At 45.8% G+C, this 17,871-nt stretch overlaps 1 protein-coding gene across 7 annotated transcripts in view; it reads right to left on the reverse strand.

Annotated features, from left to right (window-relative positions):
• Positions 1 to 17,547, reverse strand: part of DNAH1 (dynein axonemal heavy chain 1) — a 160,018-nt gene extending 142,471 nt beyond the window's left edge. For 5 of the 7 annotated variants that reach the window (XM_065551365.1, XM_065551363.1, XM_065551364.1 and 2 more), the window contains exons 1-3: positions 12,069 to 12,177; positions 944 to 1,198; positions 2 to 74 (exon numbers count right to left, since the gene is read on the reverse strand). In XM_065551365.1, coding sequence (XP_065407437.1) covers positions 2 to 74; positions 944 to 1,159 — 289 coding nt within the window. In that variant the 5' untranslated portion in view covers positions 1,160 to 1,198; positions 12,069 to 12,177. Of the gene's footprint in view, position 1; positions 75 to 943; positions 1,199 to 12,068; positions 12,178 to 16,264; positions 16,542 to 17,254 lie in introns of those variants that run through there. The other 2 variants (XM_065551361.1, XM_065551362.1) reach the window with 2 other exon arrangements.
• Positions 17,548 to 17,871: the final 324 nt, after the last annotated feature.

A 17,871-nucleotide genomic window follows, 5' to 3' on the forward strand; every position in this document is an offset into this window, starting at 1 on the left:
CCTTTTGGCGTGTGCTGCTCACGATCAGCCTGTCTCAGTAAATCCTTGTACACACTGGGACCAGCGCACACATCCTGCAAATCCAGCACATAAGAATATCACCAGGGCGAGTCAGAGATAAGAGAGAGGGGCCACAGAAAGTAACAGAGAGAGAGGGTAGTAAGGGGATCCATAGAGAGTGTCATATAGGGAGAGGAAGAAAGAACCTTCAGTGAGGGCTTGAAGCACCGGAGTTAGAGAGGACATGCTGAAACATAGAGTGCCATGGATACTGTAAGAGGCAAAGGGAGTATCTCCAGAAAGGGATAGGGCGCATAGCACCACAAACACAGAGGCAGGGGATTGCTAAGAGAATGCAGCCTGAAAACAACCAGAGATCTCTAGAGAGAGGGCTAAAGAACAAGGAAGCCAGTTGGGCTATGCTTATTTACACCAACTGAAGATCCAGCCTCATACATTTACTAGCGCATGGAGTTCTGTGCCCTGCCCACAATAACATGATAATAAACGTAACACTGTGACTGCATTGAGGGCCAGACCCCCCAGTAATTCAAGGAAATCATGATTTGTGATAGACAAAGCATTGCTGCTTTACCCCAGAAAAGTCAAATCCTATGAGGGCTCTGACTTAGGGGAACAGCTGCAGAATGGGAGACAGGATGCAGGACCCTGGCATTGTTGCCTGATCCCTGCCTTACTCTGAGCAGATTGGGTGAAGAGATGGACCAAGGGAGGAGCAGAGGGGGAAAAACTATGGGCAAGAAAAGAGGACAAGAAAGCCAAGGAGTTCTGTGATTGGTAGGTGTCATTCTAAGCTGCCGTCCTATTTTCTGCATGAGAAAGCCTTGCAGATTATCTGCTTTTCACATGGATCCTTAGATCTAGGATGATCTGTGGATCTCCAATAGAAAAGATGAAGAAAGAGGAGGCTCTTTGCACTTACCCCCAAGAAAGCTGTGGCTCCTGGATAGAGCACATCAGAGTAAAATCCCTTTTGTTTAATCATTGGGTATTTCCTGTTGGTCCCCCTGTAGATGCTTTCCATTGGGCTTAAACTGGCTCCTGGGCTGGGGTCCAAGACCTGAGCCTGGCTGTTGGAATGAGGAGAATAGGGGCTCCTCCCCAGCGAGTCTGTCAATTCTTTCTTTGTCTTATCCATCCCCTCCACCAGTCAGAGGAAAGGTGCTGTGAAGCAATCCTAGGCCGTACGGAAAGAAAACCAATTGATACCGTTAACACTGTGTCTCCACCGCTTGTAAAATACCTCTCAGCGTTTTTTTACATTGCTGGTTCGCTAAGTAGATGAGTGGGTAACGAGATGCACTTGACCGCTTGCCATGACTGATCCCACACTTTACTTTTATGGCCTGGTGGCCATCTGTCTCACCCAGCTGATTGGATGGTTCACTAACCCTGGGCAAAAGGGGGACCGTCATTATTCCACACAGGTTTTGGAGGAGAAAGCTCAACAGCCGATGTTTGAAAAGCTGCTTTCCTGAAACAGCAGGGACTTCCCAGCATCCAAGAGACTGCCAGCAGAACTGGAGCAATCCAGGCCCACACTGAAACTATCACATGAGCCCCTATGAGCTATAGGCCCCATCAGGTATGTAGGGGCTTTACCAAATCCCTTAAAGGTAACAGTCCCCTCCAAACCTAACTTGATTCTAGTAAACTTAAACCCAGATACCCCACCCAGCTAGTCCCAGATATAAGTTCTGACTCCGTCTCAGACAATTAAAGCAGAGGTGTCTAAGCGAGGCCTGTTGAATATTAAAATATAGCCAGAAGCTCCCCGCTCCCTTTTACTGCAGGGGATTTCTTTTATTTTATTTTTTTGCTGGTGATCTCAACTCACAATTTCTATTCCTCCATTAGGGGAGAGACAAGTACAGGCAGATATTACCGATGTGTGCATTTATTTTTGATACAAAAAATCTTTACATAACTGCAGATGCTAATGAAGTGCAGCCTTCAGACTCGTGGCAAGATGCTAATGTAAAACCAAGGGCTGCAATATTCAGCCCTGAAGTAAGGGCTTATCTAAATACAAAAATGTTACTGCTCTAACTAAACTGGACTAGTTAAAGCAGTACAGCTCCCCTAGTGTTGATGCAGTTATACAGGTATAAATATGTTTATCCTGTTATAACTTATTACCATAAATGTATGGGAATTCTACATAATACCTCTGAAGGCTATTTCTGGGGTGGTGCAGCTTAGTGCACCAGTCCTTGCTCACAGCTGGGCCTAAAGTCTAGACCAGGGCTGGGCAAACTTTTTGGCCCGAGGGCCACATCTGGGAATAGAAATTGTATGGCGGGCCATGAATGCTCACAAAATTGGAGTTGGGGTGTAGGAGGGGGTGAGGGCTCTGGTTCGGGGTGCAGGCTCTGGGGTGGGGCCAGAAATGAGGAGTTCAGGGGGTGGGAGGGGGCTCCAGGCTGGGGCAGGGGGTGGGGTGCAGGAAGGGGTGCAGGCTCTGGCTGGGTATGTGGGCTCTGGGGTGGGGCTGGGGATGAGGAGTTTGGGGTGCAGGAGGGTGCTCTGGGCTGGGATCAAGGGGTTTGGAGGGCGGGAGGGGGGAATCAGGGCTGGGGCGTGAGAAGAGGCTCAGGGGTGCAGGCTCTGAGTGGCACTTACCTCAAGCAGCTCCTGGACGCAGTGGCATGTCCCTTCTCTGGCTCTTAGAGGCGCAGCCAGGCGGCTCTGCACATTGCCCCGTCTGCAGGCACCACCCTTGCAGCTCCCATTGGAGCGCCAGAGGGAGCCATTGGAGTGCTGAGGAGCTTGAGCGGGGCCATGCCGCAGCTTCTGGGAGCCACATGGCGCGGCCCCCGACCCTGCATCCCGGCTGGAACTCCAGAGCAGGGCCATGCCGCGGCTTCCAGGAGCTGCATGGTGTGGCCCCTGACCCTGTGCCCCGGCTGGAGCTCCAGAGAAGGGCAAGCCCCAGATCCTGTTCCCCACCGGGAGCTCACGGGCCGGCTTAAAACGGCTCGCAGGCCGGATCCGGCCCACGGGCCATAGTTTGCCCTCCCCGGTCTAGTCGTAAGTGAAGAATAGCCCATATTCTTCCCATGGGTTGTTTAGTCTGGAGAAGAGAAGATGGAGCAGGGACATAACAGTTTTCAAGTACATAAAAAGTTGTTACAAGGAGGAGGAAGAAAAATTGTTCTCTTTAACTTTTGAGGATAGGACGAGAAGCAATGGGCTTAAATTGCAGCAAGGGCAGTTTAGTTTCGATAATAGGAAAAACTTCCTAATTGTCAGGGTGGTTAAGCACTGGAATAAATTGCCTATGGAGGTTGTGGAATCTCCGTCACTGGAGATTTTTAAGAGCAGGTTAGACAAAACACCTGTCGGGGATGGTCTAGATAATATTTAATCCTGTGAGTGCAGGAGACTGGATTAGATGACCTCTCAAGATCCATTCCAGTCCTATGATTCTGTGATTCTATGATTTACAGAGATGCCTGTTCTGCATCCCAGGAAAGACCTGTAGCTCTGTCTGATTTAATCCTGGGGGATAAAATGTTTGCCCAACAATCTGCTGGTTGAGAGTTTTCTGACTTGCCACAAAAAGAAGAACAGGAGTACTTGTGGCACCTTAGAGACTAACAAATTTATTTGTTAATAAATATATTTATTTATTTATTAAAGAGACTAAATTTAAATTTGTTAGTCTCTAAGGTGCCACAAGTACTCCTGTTCTTCTTTTTGCGGATACAGACTAACACGGCTGCTACTCTGAAACCTGACTTGCCACAGTGGATCTTCATTAAAAAGGTCTTGTCAAGGCTTATAGTCTAAAACTAGTGCTGTTGCTGTTTTTGGTTTCTCTGTCACTCAGAGGTGACAACACATACATTGCCTATTGAGACCCTCTGCTCTGTTCTTGAATGCAGGTAGTGAAGTGAAATTTACAAAACATCCTATCTGCTCTATTCAGAGAGTATGAATTTTGTAAATTTCAACTAGCTGCCTGCCTACAAGAATGAATCAGGCACACACAGAAAGGAAAGCATTACATACACACCTAAGATGGCAGGGAATAACTGCACACAGGTTTGTTATTGTAGTGTTCAAATCAGTGAACAATTTTGAGTGAATTTTTTTTTAAAATCAACCGATAAAATTAAGATTACCATGATGTGAATAAATGAGTGAAGTGGGGAGACTTTGGAGGAAGGATCAATAACACCTCAACCCAGAAAACCCGAATACTTTCTCCTCCCAGCCTCTCTTTTGTTTGGCATCTGGGACTCATACCCTGAAGAATGGATTTTCCATGGAGGGATTTTGTTTTTTATTAGTTATTTTATGCTCTGGCCATATCTATTTTAGCAGCACAGCAGGATTGATTGGTATCAGCTGAGATCCAAGGACTCCTGATGAATTACTGCTGGACTCTTATGCCTGGTGCACCAATACTGCAGAACAGAGTAATGCAAAATGACCTTGCTGAGGCTTTCTTGAGATAACAGCTCTGTGGGAAGCCTAGGTGGCACAGCAAGTTACCACACTAGCCTTTCACCTCTGAAGACCTGAGTTCAAAGCCTGTGTAATACAAAAGTGAGCATGGAACTCTCATCCTAGACTATGTTAGTGAACATCACAACCCCTTCCTTCCCCACACACACGTTAGCATGATTGGCAGTTTCTGCCCAGGACTGAAACTGCATAAGCTGCTGCAGGTCAGGGCTGAGTTCCATTGACAGCTGTGTGGAGGAAGTGTGCATCACACTTACCCACAGTGGGCCTGATTCTCCACTGCTTTACACCTTGTGTAGTCATTTACACCTCCAGAATGTCCTTTATGATCACTAAATTTATTCACCAATTAAAATAAACCCCTATTCAGCATCCTGTTCAAAAAGACCCATCTGCCAGGCCCTCACAGATACACAAGAGAAGATGATAATGTATATGCCTGGCTAATGTAACATTGACACACTGTCCAAAATCAGATCTTGAAAAATTTTCCAGCCACCTACTGGACAAAGAATTAAAATGATTAGCCCGAGTTTGATACAGGTAATAGAGAATGGGTGCACTAGCAAATCCAGAGGAAATCCCAGTCCCCTGTAACCCGAGGTGCTTGGGATTTCTACAGAGTGCTCTTCCTGGATCCTGCTTGGGGGTTACATATTTCATATCAGCCTCTAGCTAGTAGATATTTGATAAATCAGATGCTCACTCCACAGTCTGTCTCTTCTCTCGCATCCACAGCCTCTGGGCTGGTTTAAATGGAAGAGGTTCTCAGATACTCTACCTCTCTCTCAGCCTCCTAATTGAGGCAAATGAGAGGCAGGGGGTCGAAAGGTATACTCTACCTCCCTCAACCTCTGCTTTTTGGATCCTCTTCCTCAAGAGTTGCCTCTGCTGTTTCTCACAGCTATCAAACGCAGCTGCAATGTGAAACTGACATTATTCTGGACCACTTCCTTGCTTCCAAAAGAGTTCTGAATGCCATCAATGAAACTGACCCATGTCTTGTTAATTTAATTCTACTGCTGCTGTATCTTAGGCAATGAAGCCATCTCTATGCAGACTCAGCAGGTTACACTCACTTCATATTTAGAAGAAGATTTTATTTGGCACCACAAGGGCTGGAAAACTTTTCTTCGAGAAGATTTTCAAATGCACAAATGGGAGTTAAACACAAGATTCTCATTGAAAGTCAAAATCTCCTGAAAGCAACACTTATTCAAAAGTTGAGGATACAGCCTCCATACACATGTGCACACATACAACACACACTTCCCAGACATTTGCCAAAGAAAGTTTCCGCACACAACACTGGCAAATGGACAACTGGCTTTGTCAAGTCCTAAACCATTTAACTACAATAAGCATTTTAACACATCTTTCCAGTAGTTCACTACTCATCATCCAGCCAAACAAAGCCACATATCATTTCACACCTGGAAACTTTGTGTGTGTCGATATATCTATATCTATATATCTGTGCGTGTGTGTGCATATATATGTGCATGTGTGTATGTATGTATGGATCTATCTATATCTCTCTGTGTGTGTGTGTGTGTGTGTGTATGTATATAGAATCATAGAAGATTAGGGTTGGAAGAGACCTCAGGAGGTCATCTAGTCCAAACCCCTGCTCAAAGCAGGATCAACACCAACTAAATCATCCCAGCCAGAGCTTTGTCAAGCCGGGCCTTAGATACCTCTAAGGATGGAGATTCCACCACCTCCCTAGGTAACCCATTCCAGTGCTTCACCACCCTCCTAGTGAAATAGTGTTTCTTAATATCCAACCTAGACCTCCCCCACTGCAACTTGAGACCATTGCTCCTTGTTCTGTCATCTGCTACCACTGAGAACAGCCAAGGTTCATCCTCTTTGGAACCCCCCTTCAGGTAGCTGAAGGCTGCTATCAAATCCCCCCTCACTCGTCTCTTCTGCAGACTAAACAAACCCAGTTCCCTCAGCCTCTCCTCGTAAGTCATGTGCCCCAGGCCCCTGATCATTTTTGTTGCCCTCTGGTGGACTCTCTCCAATTTGTCCACATCCTTTCTGTAGTTGGGGCCCAAAACTAGACGCAATACACACCAGATGTAGCCTCACCAATGCCGAATAGAAAGGAATAATCACTTCCCTCCATCTGCTGGCAATGCTCCTACCAATGCAGCCCAATATGCCGCTAGCCTTCTTGGCAACAAGGGCACACTGCTGACTCATAACCAGCTTCTCATCCACTGTAATCCCCAGGTCCTTTTCTGCAGAACTGCTGCTTAGCCAATCGGTTCCCAACCTGTAGTGGTTCATGGGATTCTTCCGTCCTAAGTGCAGGAGTCTGCACTTGTCCTTGTTGAACCTCATCAGATTTTTTTGGCCCAATCCCAATTTGTCTAGGTCACTCTGGACCCTATCCCTACCCTCCAGTGTATCTACCTCTCCCCACAGCTTAGTGTCATCCGCAAACTTGCTGAGAGTGCAATCTATCCCATTGTTCAGATCATTAATAAAGATGTTGAACAAAACCAGCCCCAGGGCCAACCCCTGGGGCACTCCGCTTGATACCGGCTGCCAACTAGACATCGAGTCGTTGATCATTACCCATTGAGCCCAAAAATCTAGCCAGCTTTCTATCCACCTTCTAGTCCATTCATCCAATCCATACTTTTTTAACTTGCTGGCAAGAATACTGTGGGAGATCGTATCAAAAGCTTTGCTAAAGTCGCTTTCCCCATATCCACAGAGCCAGTTATCTCATAGTAGAAGGCAATCAGGTTGGCCAGCATGACTTGCCCTTCATAAATCCATGTTGACTGTTCCTGATCATCTTCCTCTCCTCCAAGTGCTTCAAAATGGTTTCCTTGAGGACCTGCTCCATGATTTTTCCAGGGACTGAGGTGAGGCTGACTGGTCTGTAGTTCCCTGGGTTCTCCTTCTTCCCATTTTTAAAGATAGGCACTATATTTGCCTTTTTCCAATCATCCAGGATCTCCCCCGATTACCAAGATTTTTCAAAGATAATGGCCAATGGCTCTGCAATCACATCAGCCAATTTCCTCAGCACCCTCAGATGCATTAGATCTGAACCTATGAACTTGTGCATGTCCAGCTTTTCTAAACAGTCCTTAACCTGTTCTTTCACCACTGAGGGCTGCTCACCTCTTCCCCATACTGTATTGCCCAGGACAGCAGTGTGAGAGCTGACCTTGTCTGCGAAGACGGAGGCAAAAAAAAAAAAAAAAAGCATTGAGTACTTCAGCTTTTCCCACATCATCTGTCACTAGGTTGCCTCCCCCATTCATTAAGGGTTCCACACTTTCTCTGATCTTTTTCTTGTTGCTAACATACCTGTAGAAACCCTTCTTGTTACCCTTCACATCCCTTGCTAGCTGCAACTCCAGTTGTGTTTTGGCCTTCTTGATTACACCCCTGCATGCAATATTTTTATACTCCTCCCTAGTTATATGACCAAGTTTCCACTCCTTTTAAGCTTCCTTTTTGTGTTTAAGCTCACCAAAGATTTCACTGTTAAGCCAAGTTGGTCGCCTGCCATATTTGCTATTCTTTCTGCACATCGAGATGGTTTGTTCCTGCACCCTCAATAAAGCTTCTTTAAAATAAAGCCAGCTTTCCTGGACTCCTTTTCCCCTCATATTAGCCTTCCAAGGGACCCTGCCCATTAGTTTCCTATGGGAGTCAAAGTCTTCTTTTCTGAAGTCCAGGGTCCGTATTTTGCTACTCTCCTTTCTTCCTTTTCTGAGGACCCTGAACTCAACCATCCCATGGTCACTGCTGCCCAGGTTGCCTCACACTTCTACTTCCCGTACCAATTCTTCCCTGTTTGTAAGCAACAGGTCAAGAGGAGAATGGCCCCTGGAGGTTCCTCCATAGTTGCACCAGGAAGTGGTCCTCAATACTCTCCAAAAACTATCTATATATCTATATCTGTGTGTGCATGTGTATCTATATCTATATGTGTGTGTATCTGTGGGTGTGTATATCTCTCTCTCTATGTGTGTGCGTGTATATGTCTATATCTTGTGTGTATATATATATATATCTCTGTGTGTGTTACATATCTATATGTGTGTGTATATCTCCATATACCTTTATCTGTGTGTGTGCGCATGTATATCCGTGTGTGTGTGTATCTTTCTATGTGTGTGTATCTATATCTGTATATATGTGCGTGTGTGTGTATCTTTCTATATGTGCGTGTGTGTGTGTATCTATCTATATCTGTGTATCTACATATATCTATATCTGTGTGTATATCTATGTGAATGTATCTATCTATATCTCTATTTATACCTGTGTGTGTATCTATCTATATCTATGTGTGTGTATCTATCTATCTATATATGTGTGTGTGTGTGTATATAGATATAGATTTGTTTGTGTGTATATATATTTGTTACATATCTATATCTATCTATATCTATCTATAGATATATATCTGTGTGTGTGTGTGTACGTATCTATCTAGATCTATGTATATGTGTATGTATCTAAGTCTGTGTGTGTATACTATTATATATATATATATCTGTGTACATATATTTGTTACATATCTATATCTATCTATATCTGTATCTGTGTGTGTGTGTGTGTGTGTGTATCTCTCTATACCTGTATATATGTGTGCGTGTCTATCTATATATATCTATATCCGTGTGTGTATATCTATCTATATCTATGTGTGTGTGATTTATCTATATGTGTGTGTATATATATATATGTATATATTATATTTATGTGTGTATGTGTATATATATATATATATATATATATGTGTGTGTGTGTGTGTGTATATATGTATATATATATATATACACACACACACACACATATATATAAAAATTAGGACTGTCAAGTGATTAAAAAAATTCATTGTGATTAATCACGCTATTAAACAATAGAATACAATATACACACACACTTTCATATATCTATATATCTATAAAGTGGTTAAATGGAACTATGCAAAATGAGATCATATTATAATGGAACTGCTGACACAACATTAGATACAGTGTGTATGGCAGGATAGCAAAACTATAATTACAATTTCTCAGTAAATCCAGTTTTTACATATCCAAGAAGTCAAACTCCCACACATTTTTCTCTGAGTGGTATGAGCTTTTGATCTCTTGCCTCCTCTTCGATTCTTTGATCCATGGTTTCAATCAAACCAACTAAGAAAATCATCATAAAAAAAAAAGAGGTCCAAAAACGCTTCAGTGGTTGTAACAGACAAAGAAAAGTACTTTTAAAAAATCAATCCCAACAACAAAAAGTTAAAAGGGCAAAATCAGAAAGAAAGAAAAGAAAGAAAGATAGATGAATACTAGTTTTCTACCTTTCTCAAAACAATCTGTATATGCATTCCTAATGCCCCAGTCACCACAGTTTCTAGACAATAAATACATGGGAATTGTTTCATGCCTTAATATAAGCCATAAAACATGAGTTCAATATAGTGATGAGCAACCTACATATGCCTTTAAACTTCAATCTACTTGAATCTTGTCCTTTCCAAAAACAGAGTTAAAAATAGTTTCAAGTACTATACCATTCTCTAGCCCCCTGACAGTGGTGTTGGTTTTACAATCCCATTTTTCTGGTTTTTTTTAAAATGTATTTTCCCTCTCTGTTGCTAAAGAAAAGACCCACACAAACAACAAAGGACATTGACTACCCAGGGGAAACAGTGAAACTGACTATAAACATAGTGTTGCCAAAATTCACAAAGAAATCAGACAAAGAATAGGGGAAACAGTTGGCTAATTTTCTTTAGTTATACCAGCCTTGGGTGTTCCTTGTAACAAAAGCTGTTAAAGTGTTCAGACAGTGCCACTGATAGTACTATTTTCATTCATAAAGTGCAATCCCTTCACTCCATCGCCTAGATGTTTATTAATACCGCAAAACCAATTAAAATACAATACTAAGTATTAAGGATCTGATCTTTGACTTCAACAAGCATTTGATTGGGCCCTAACACATCATAATACATGCGACATCAAGAATACAAAAAAAAGGGTCAAATTGCCATCATTACCAAAAGGGGAAGGGGGCCTCATGAGGGCGCAGAGATTAGTAAAAACACCCTCCTCTGAAAATGAATGTTTCTAGTGGCTGTTTGAATGTGGAGAGGGATGCAGGGCTGGCTCCAAGCACCAGCTTGTCAAGCAGGTGCTTGGGGCGGCCACTCGGGAGAGGGGCGGCATGTCCAGCTATTCGGCGGCAATTCGACGGATGGTCCCTCACTCTGCCTCGGAGTGAAGGACCACCCGCCGAATTGCTGCCGCAGATCGCAATCGCGATCGCGGCTTTTCTTTTTTTTTTTTTTTTGGCTGCTTGGGGCAGCCAAAACTCTGGAGCCGGCCCTGGACGGATGGACATGTGGGGGGTGGGCAGATAGGAGTCCTCTAGAAGTATCCAGGAATGATGGGGTTGAGGATTCAACTCCCACATCTAGTGGCATCCAGGGGAAGTGTGGTTCTGATTCCTACAGTTAGCAGCATCTGGGTGTGGGCTGGCTCTGAGTCCCACACTTGGCCAAAAAGCAACAAGAAGTTGTGAAAGAATTTCAACCCTTTTCAGCAATGACAAATAATTCATCGACATTTTTAAACTCTGACCCGCTTCCTCCAACCCTAAAGGCCACCTCAGCTACACCTAGGCCCACGGGGTGGGCATGCAACCCCTATCGTGGGTAGGGCCATCTCCAGGCACCAGCTTGGCAAGCAGGTGCTTGGGGCGGCCACTCCGGAGAGGGGCGGCAGGTCCTGCTATTCGGGGGCAATTCGGAGGACGGTCCCTCACTCCCGCTCTGAGCGAAGGACCTCCCGCCAAACTGCCGCTGCAGATCGCAATCGCGGCTTTTTTTTTTTTTTTTTGGCTGCTTGGGACGGCCAAAACCCTGGAGCCGGCCCTGATCGTGGGATGCCCCAACTCCTTCTGCGGGCCACAGCGACGACTTGCCAGAAGGCCATGGGCAGCAAAATGGGGCAGACCATGGCTCCCGTCACCTGTACAGCAGAACATGGCCCCACACAGACAGCCACCCTCCTGGTCTACCTGGACCAAGGTGGTGCTGTGGGTACGGCTGCCAACCCTCCAGGATTGTCCCAGAGTCTTCAGGAATTAAAAGATTATGTCATGTGATGAACCCTCCACTAATACTGCCAATCAAAGTTGGCAACCCTAGCTGTGGGGCAGGGCAGCACGCCCCCTTTGAGGGGCATGAACAGCGCCCATAGCAATTCCCAGGAAGGGTCTCATGCCTAGGTCTGGGGTGCCCCCTATGGGGGGCAGGAGCATTGCATGCTGGGACCTCAAACAGGCCGTGTTAAGGCGGTGCCCCCCACCCCCGGGCTGAACCATGGGCTGTTCTCCGGGCCTCCCCACCCTAGGGTGACCAGACAGCAAGTGTGAAAAATCGGGACAGGGGTGGGGGTAAAAGGAGCCCATATAAAAAAAGCCCCAAATATCGGGACTGTCCCTATAAAATCGGGACATCTGGTCACCCTACCCCACCCCCCGACTCTTAGGCCAGCCGGGGCAGAGCAGAGAATACGCACCAGCCTGCCCAGCTTCCCCCTCCCGTGCTGTGGAATGGCCTCGTCGTCAAGCATCGGACGCCTGAGCCTGTTGCTAGGGGACAAAACCATTCCAGCAGGAAGGGGGGGGGTTCAACTCTCCCCCCACCCCGCCTGTGAAATATTAACAGCCCTAAATTCAGTGGTTCGTTCCTACAAGGGCTACTTCTGCTCCCATAGGTCAGGCTTCCCCCCGTTTGTATGGCGTTTGAACGTGCATTGCGCCCTCCAGCCTTTAGTGAATTTGGTTGCGTCCACGCAGAGCCTGAAGGGGAAGGGGAGAGTGGAAGACGAGGAGAGTGGGACGGAGCTGCATGCTAGAACGTCCCATGCCAAACCGGAAGTTGGCCTCTCTTGCCGCTAAGGAGGCTACTCGGTGGTCAGTGCAGCAGCCTACTGGTTTGGAAGGCAGGAAAGGGTATTTAGTGCACCCAGCAGCTGTAGTGCCTAGGACTTGGGTTAAGGGAATTCCACAGCCACTGCTTTTATAGCTTCCCCTCGAGGCTACTTCTGGGCCATCCCCTTGTGGCTGGCACTGAACTGGCATGCTGGAGATGTGGGTTCCAGTCCTTGTGATGGCAAAAGGTGACCCTCAGAATGGTGTTAATGCATGACCCCCTGCTTGGTTTCTCTTGTTAGACTGTAAGCTAGGTGGGGCAGGGGCTGTCTCTCACTAGGAGTTTGTGCAGTGCCTAGCACAATGGGGCTTGCTTATACTGGAGCCTCTGACTGGGAGCTACTGTAACACAAGTAATGAAGAAAAGCTGTTATTGATTCAGGTCACATTATTGCCCATTCTGTGCCTCAGGCCAGTGCTATTTTGAGGGTGGGAGAGAATCTACACTAGGTTGCAGAGTAGGGAGGGTAAGAAATCTTTAAATAAGCAAACACTAGATGCCTTTCTAAAAACTATGCCCTTGCTCAGCCACAAGTTATGGGTTTGATGCAGGAATTGCTGGGTGAAATTTTCTAACCTGTGTTCCGGTAGCACTAGATAATCATAATGGCTCCTTCTGGGCTTAAAATCTAGGAAGGAAGAAACACCCTGGAGGCAGGTTGATTTTTTTTTTTTTTTAAACTTGATCAGGGGATTTGGAAATTTAGTATAAAGCTCACTGTAATGGAGTCATGGGCAAAGAGCAGCTGAAGCAGCTAAGGTGTGTGATTGATTAATTTATCTCAGGGTTGTGCCCTTTATTGTATAGAATCCCTCTCCTCCTTCAATTTATATTACCTCTGTAACAGGTTCATCTCTGCAATACAATTGTGTAGGCTTTAAACAGGTATAAGTTTTACAACTGTAATGCATGGAACATGCCAGCCATTATGATTTATGCTGTAATAGTGTCCAAAGGCTCCAAGGAGGATCAGAGCCCCAGTGTGCTAGGAGCTGTACCCACTCATAGGGGAGAGAGATAGCTCAGTGGTTTGAGTGTTGGCCTGTTAAACCCAGGGTTGTGAGCTCACTCCTTGAGGGGGCCATTTAGGGATCGGGGGGAAAAAATTGTCTGGGGATTGGCCCTGCTTTGAGCAGGAGGTTGAACTAGATGACCTCCTGAGGTCCCTTCCAATCCTGATATTCTATGATAGACAGATATGGCTACTTGCACTTGAAAATGGGTGGAAAGGGATATAACATGTAAACAAGTTATTAGGATGAAAATTGCTAATGGTTTTGTTCATTCCAGGGATTTTTGGAGTGGTTAGTGTGGGGGTAGATAGAAGGGAAATGGGATGAAGGGAAGGGAATGATGGAAGAATAGAGAGGAACATGCAGGAAGAAAGATATGAGGTTGGATCAAAGTGCATAGCATAGAGGAGATGATGTGTAGGTGGCTGGAGGCAGAAGGTCTGAATGTTGCTCCTGGTGCTAGAGCCTTCCACTATACTGTAGCAGAAATGCCTTCATCCCCACACACCCATTAGTTTTGGCCACATGGGCAGTTGATGCTGCTGGCATGTGCAACTTGCTACCATGCAATTCAGCTGCTTAGAGACTTGTACCTGGAATTTAAGTGACAGGTGCCATAATACACAGCTGCAGCAATGGCTAGAAGGAGTGCTATATGCAGACTGCACTAGTGTGGACACAAATTCTGCTGGAAACATCTAACCTCGCAACGGTTCAGACGTTTTTGGCTCTTGGGGACAGGGGCTTCTATTAGAGCACTGGGGCAGAGAATCTGGCCTCATGGGGGCAGCAGAGCTCACACAATGAACGCAGGATTCCATAGCTGTCACAAGCATTAAGAAGGTGCGGGTGAGCCGGGCTCTGTACAAAGCCAGCACGTACTGAGCGGTTAAATCAGTGAGGGAAGCGTTGGTGCATTCCGAAAACTTGCAAGCAAGAAAATGTCATGGTTAGGCAGAGACAAGGTGGGGGACGTAATATCTTCTGTCCTTTTTGAGCTACACAAGAGTTCTTCCAAGAGAAGCTGGTCCAATAAAAGATATTATCTTACCCACCTTGTCTCTGGACTATCCGGGGCCCAACACTGCTACAACTGCACTGCAAACAGGGTTAGGCTGAGTGAAATGGGAGCTGCGGAGGGTGGTCCCAGAGGCAAGAGGCATAGCAGCCTTTTCCTGCTCACAGGCTCCCTTCCAGCACCACACCTCTCACACAGCAGCTTGATAATCAACTCCCCAGAAGCAGAAGGGTCACCAAAGCTGATGCACCCAGAGCTCAGCTGTTCCATACCCCCACCAAAGCAGCAGCTGTTGAGGAAAGTCCCAGCTATGTGTGCCCGCTGGTTACCCCAGGCCTTGTGCCTTATTAGAAAGGGGGCACAGTGGCTAGTGTTGATTGTATTTGATATAATTATATATCCCTTCTACATTGCCCAGTAGTTGGAGCTCAGATCTTACTGAAAGGTGGAGAGAGGCTGGGGAGATAAACCCTGGTTGAGTATTCCCAATGGAGAGCCCAGGTGATCTAGCTTTGGCCTCAGCAACAGGAGAAAGTGAATGCACAGCAGGTTGGCACTGCCCCTGTGGTTCAGCTCATCTCCCTTCACCAGGCATTTCAAGAGTTGATATGAAATGCTTCAGTGAGTCAGAAGATGAAAGCCCAGCTGGTTAAACTTTTAGGCTTTCAAGAAGCTATCGAGCCATAACAGAGACCAGACCAGAGGGGTGCGTGATACACCATGCACAAAGTCTGTGTGTATTGACTGCTCCTATTTCCCACTCTCCTTTGAAAGAGGCAAAGCCTGATGCCCCAAGGGGAGATACACCCCGGGAACGATTGCTTGCCACAGTCTTTAACGGCTGCCCAGTTTCCCAAGGATGCTGTTTTGGTGCAGGATGGCTGAACCAGAGGAGGGTTAGGTCTAGATGGGTGCATAAGAGTCACACAAAGCTTGGGTGGTTGGCAGCTGATAGTAGCCATCGCAATGGCTATTGATGTATCTATGCACTATCGTTCTCACATCATCCCACTGCGGCTGGGATCTCTGATGTGAGCATGAAACAGCAGCTCCAGCTGGGCTCAGTAGGGAGTGTTAGCATAGCATTTCCTACAGCAGTTCTTTCTCCTGCTCCCTCTCCGTCTGAGGCTTGGGTCTGATGATATTTAGACAGGATGCTGCATTGTTCTTAAGATCATAGACAAGTGTTGAGGAGAACCTTACCTTGGGCTTGCTGGATGCCTAGGCTGGGAAGTCAGCACCCTTTTACTCCCCTCTACAGGCCACCTATATTACTAAACCTCCACATGGGAGCAATGCCAGTGGACTCGGTGCAAATACAGTCTTAGCTCTGTCCCAATACAGCCTATGCAGAGGAGGCAGGGAAGCAATCTATGCCAGCGAAAGGACTGGAGCAGATTATTGCCCACAGAGCAAAGCGGGGGGGAAAACAGGAAGCAGACCGACTCGGTCACACCTACGCACTGCCCCTGACTCAGGCTGATTGCATAGCTACAGCCCTGTGAGTGACCTCATTGGCTCCAATGAGATGATATTCAGGCTAAGGGTGCAAGCATGAGATAGGGTATCAGAATCCACCCCCACGGCCTGTAACAGAGCTAAGATTTCTGCAATAGCCTGGAACCTTAGAGTCCTGTTTGAATAACATCAAGCTAGTTTTAATAGGATGTCAGCATTTGAACCCAAGTCTTGGAGGAGAAATGCATAAAACAAGCATACAAATTTCAACCGTAAGTGGATACTACTCACCTCCAGCATATAAAGGGCTTGATTCTCATCCATTAAGTGTAAAATCTAGGGGCCTCAATTCCACACTGACTTCTATTCTCGGCAGAGGCGCATTAGGCCCATACGTCTCGCTCACAGTAGAAGGACACTGACGTAATGGATATTTCTGAAAGCCATCACCACTCAAAGCGATTCCTGAAACTGCCAGTGAATTTTAACAATGCCCTTCCTAAAAATGTAAAATAAAGTTACAATATAAAAACGTCCAACTCCCATGGACTTTAAAGACAAGGTGGGATATGAAGAGCTGGATTTTCTGCTGCTTTGTGTCATCCTAGGGAAAGTGGGCGTAGAACACTCTCCGATATAGTAGTTTTTACACACACACACACACACACACACACACACTCTCTCTCTCTCTCTCTCTGCAGAGGGTGTAAATGACTATGTGAGGCTCTAGATTGCCATCTCTATGCCTAGATGTGTTCCCACACACAAGCCACGGCATTAATCTAGAGTAAACACCACATGTTCATTTAACACCCTAACAATACATCATATCTTAAATCATATCTTAAAATACAGTATCACCAGGAAGAGTCATCTAGAAATGGTGAGAGTCAAGGCTATGTCAATTTTGACTTTGTATGAGTCACACACACCCCTCCCCCAATGAAGACCCCTTTAGGTTCTTGTTTGAATTTGGGAAGGAAATAATAGTCCATATTCCCTTTTATGTTCCAGCTGCTTTCAACTGCTCTGAGGATACAAAGCAGCCATAAACCAGCCAGTTAAAATTAGTTGATGGGTCTTTTGTTTTGCTGGAGCAGTATCCAGCAGCCAGAATGCAGTGGTGAGCCTACCCATTTTGTATTGTCCCTTGTAAAATAAATCAATGGAATGAATCCTCCTCTTTAAACTACAGTTTCCAATGCAACCTTCATGCTGAAACTGCAATCATAATGAAATTGTGAAGATGGGCTTGTTAACTAAACAGAGCGGAGACCTTACCCCAATCTCTACCACAATGCCACAGACAGTGAACAGGACAGGTCGTCACACCTAGATCAGTTCTTTCGGATAATAGACCAAGCAAACTAGAAGAGTCAGGTTTTCAGACCTCCCCAAGGTGGCTGCAGCTGGGAACAGACATCTGCTGAGGTCCACATTGCAAACCGAATTGAGAAGGGTTAGAGGCAAGGAGAAATTCAATGGTAATTGGGCACCTCGAAAGTCCCAGCATAAAAGGACAAAATGGACATATTTTATGCAGTCCCAGATGATGCACAGAGAAGTCACTGCACCTAAAAAAAAGAAAGGGGAATTAGAATTCTAGAGTCCCATAGAAACTGTCCTCCAGACAGTTCTCCACTTTCTTGAAACTATTCGTGCTTCCAGTCACCAGTGATCATTAAACAAAAGGCCAACTGCAATACCCTTACTCACACTGAGTAGTGCTCACCGTCTGTGGCATTATTCATGAGGTTAGGTACAATGCAGATCAGAGTCACACAATCTGGCTTGCAGTGGAATCAAATGCCCCCAGTCTCTGCTGGAAAGAATATGGCCAACAAGGTTGCATTTTCTGGCACTGCCCACAATTCCAAGAAGGTCCATGCTTATTCCCA

The sequence above is a fragment of the Chrysemys picta genome, chromosome 7, assembly GCF_011386835.1.
Source record: "Chrysemys picta bellii isolate R12L10 chromosome 7, ASM1138683v2, whole genome shotgun sequence".
Taxonomy (NCBI): Eukaryota; Metazoa; Chordata; order Testudines; family Emydidae; genus Chrysemys; species Chrysemys picta.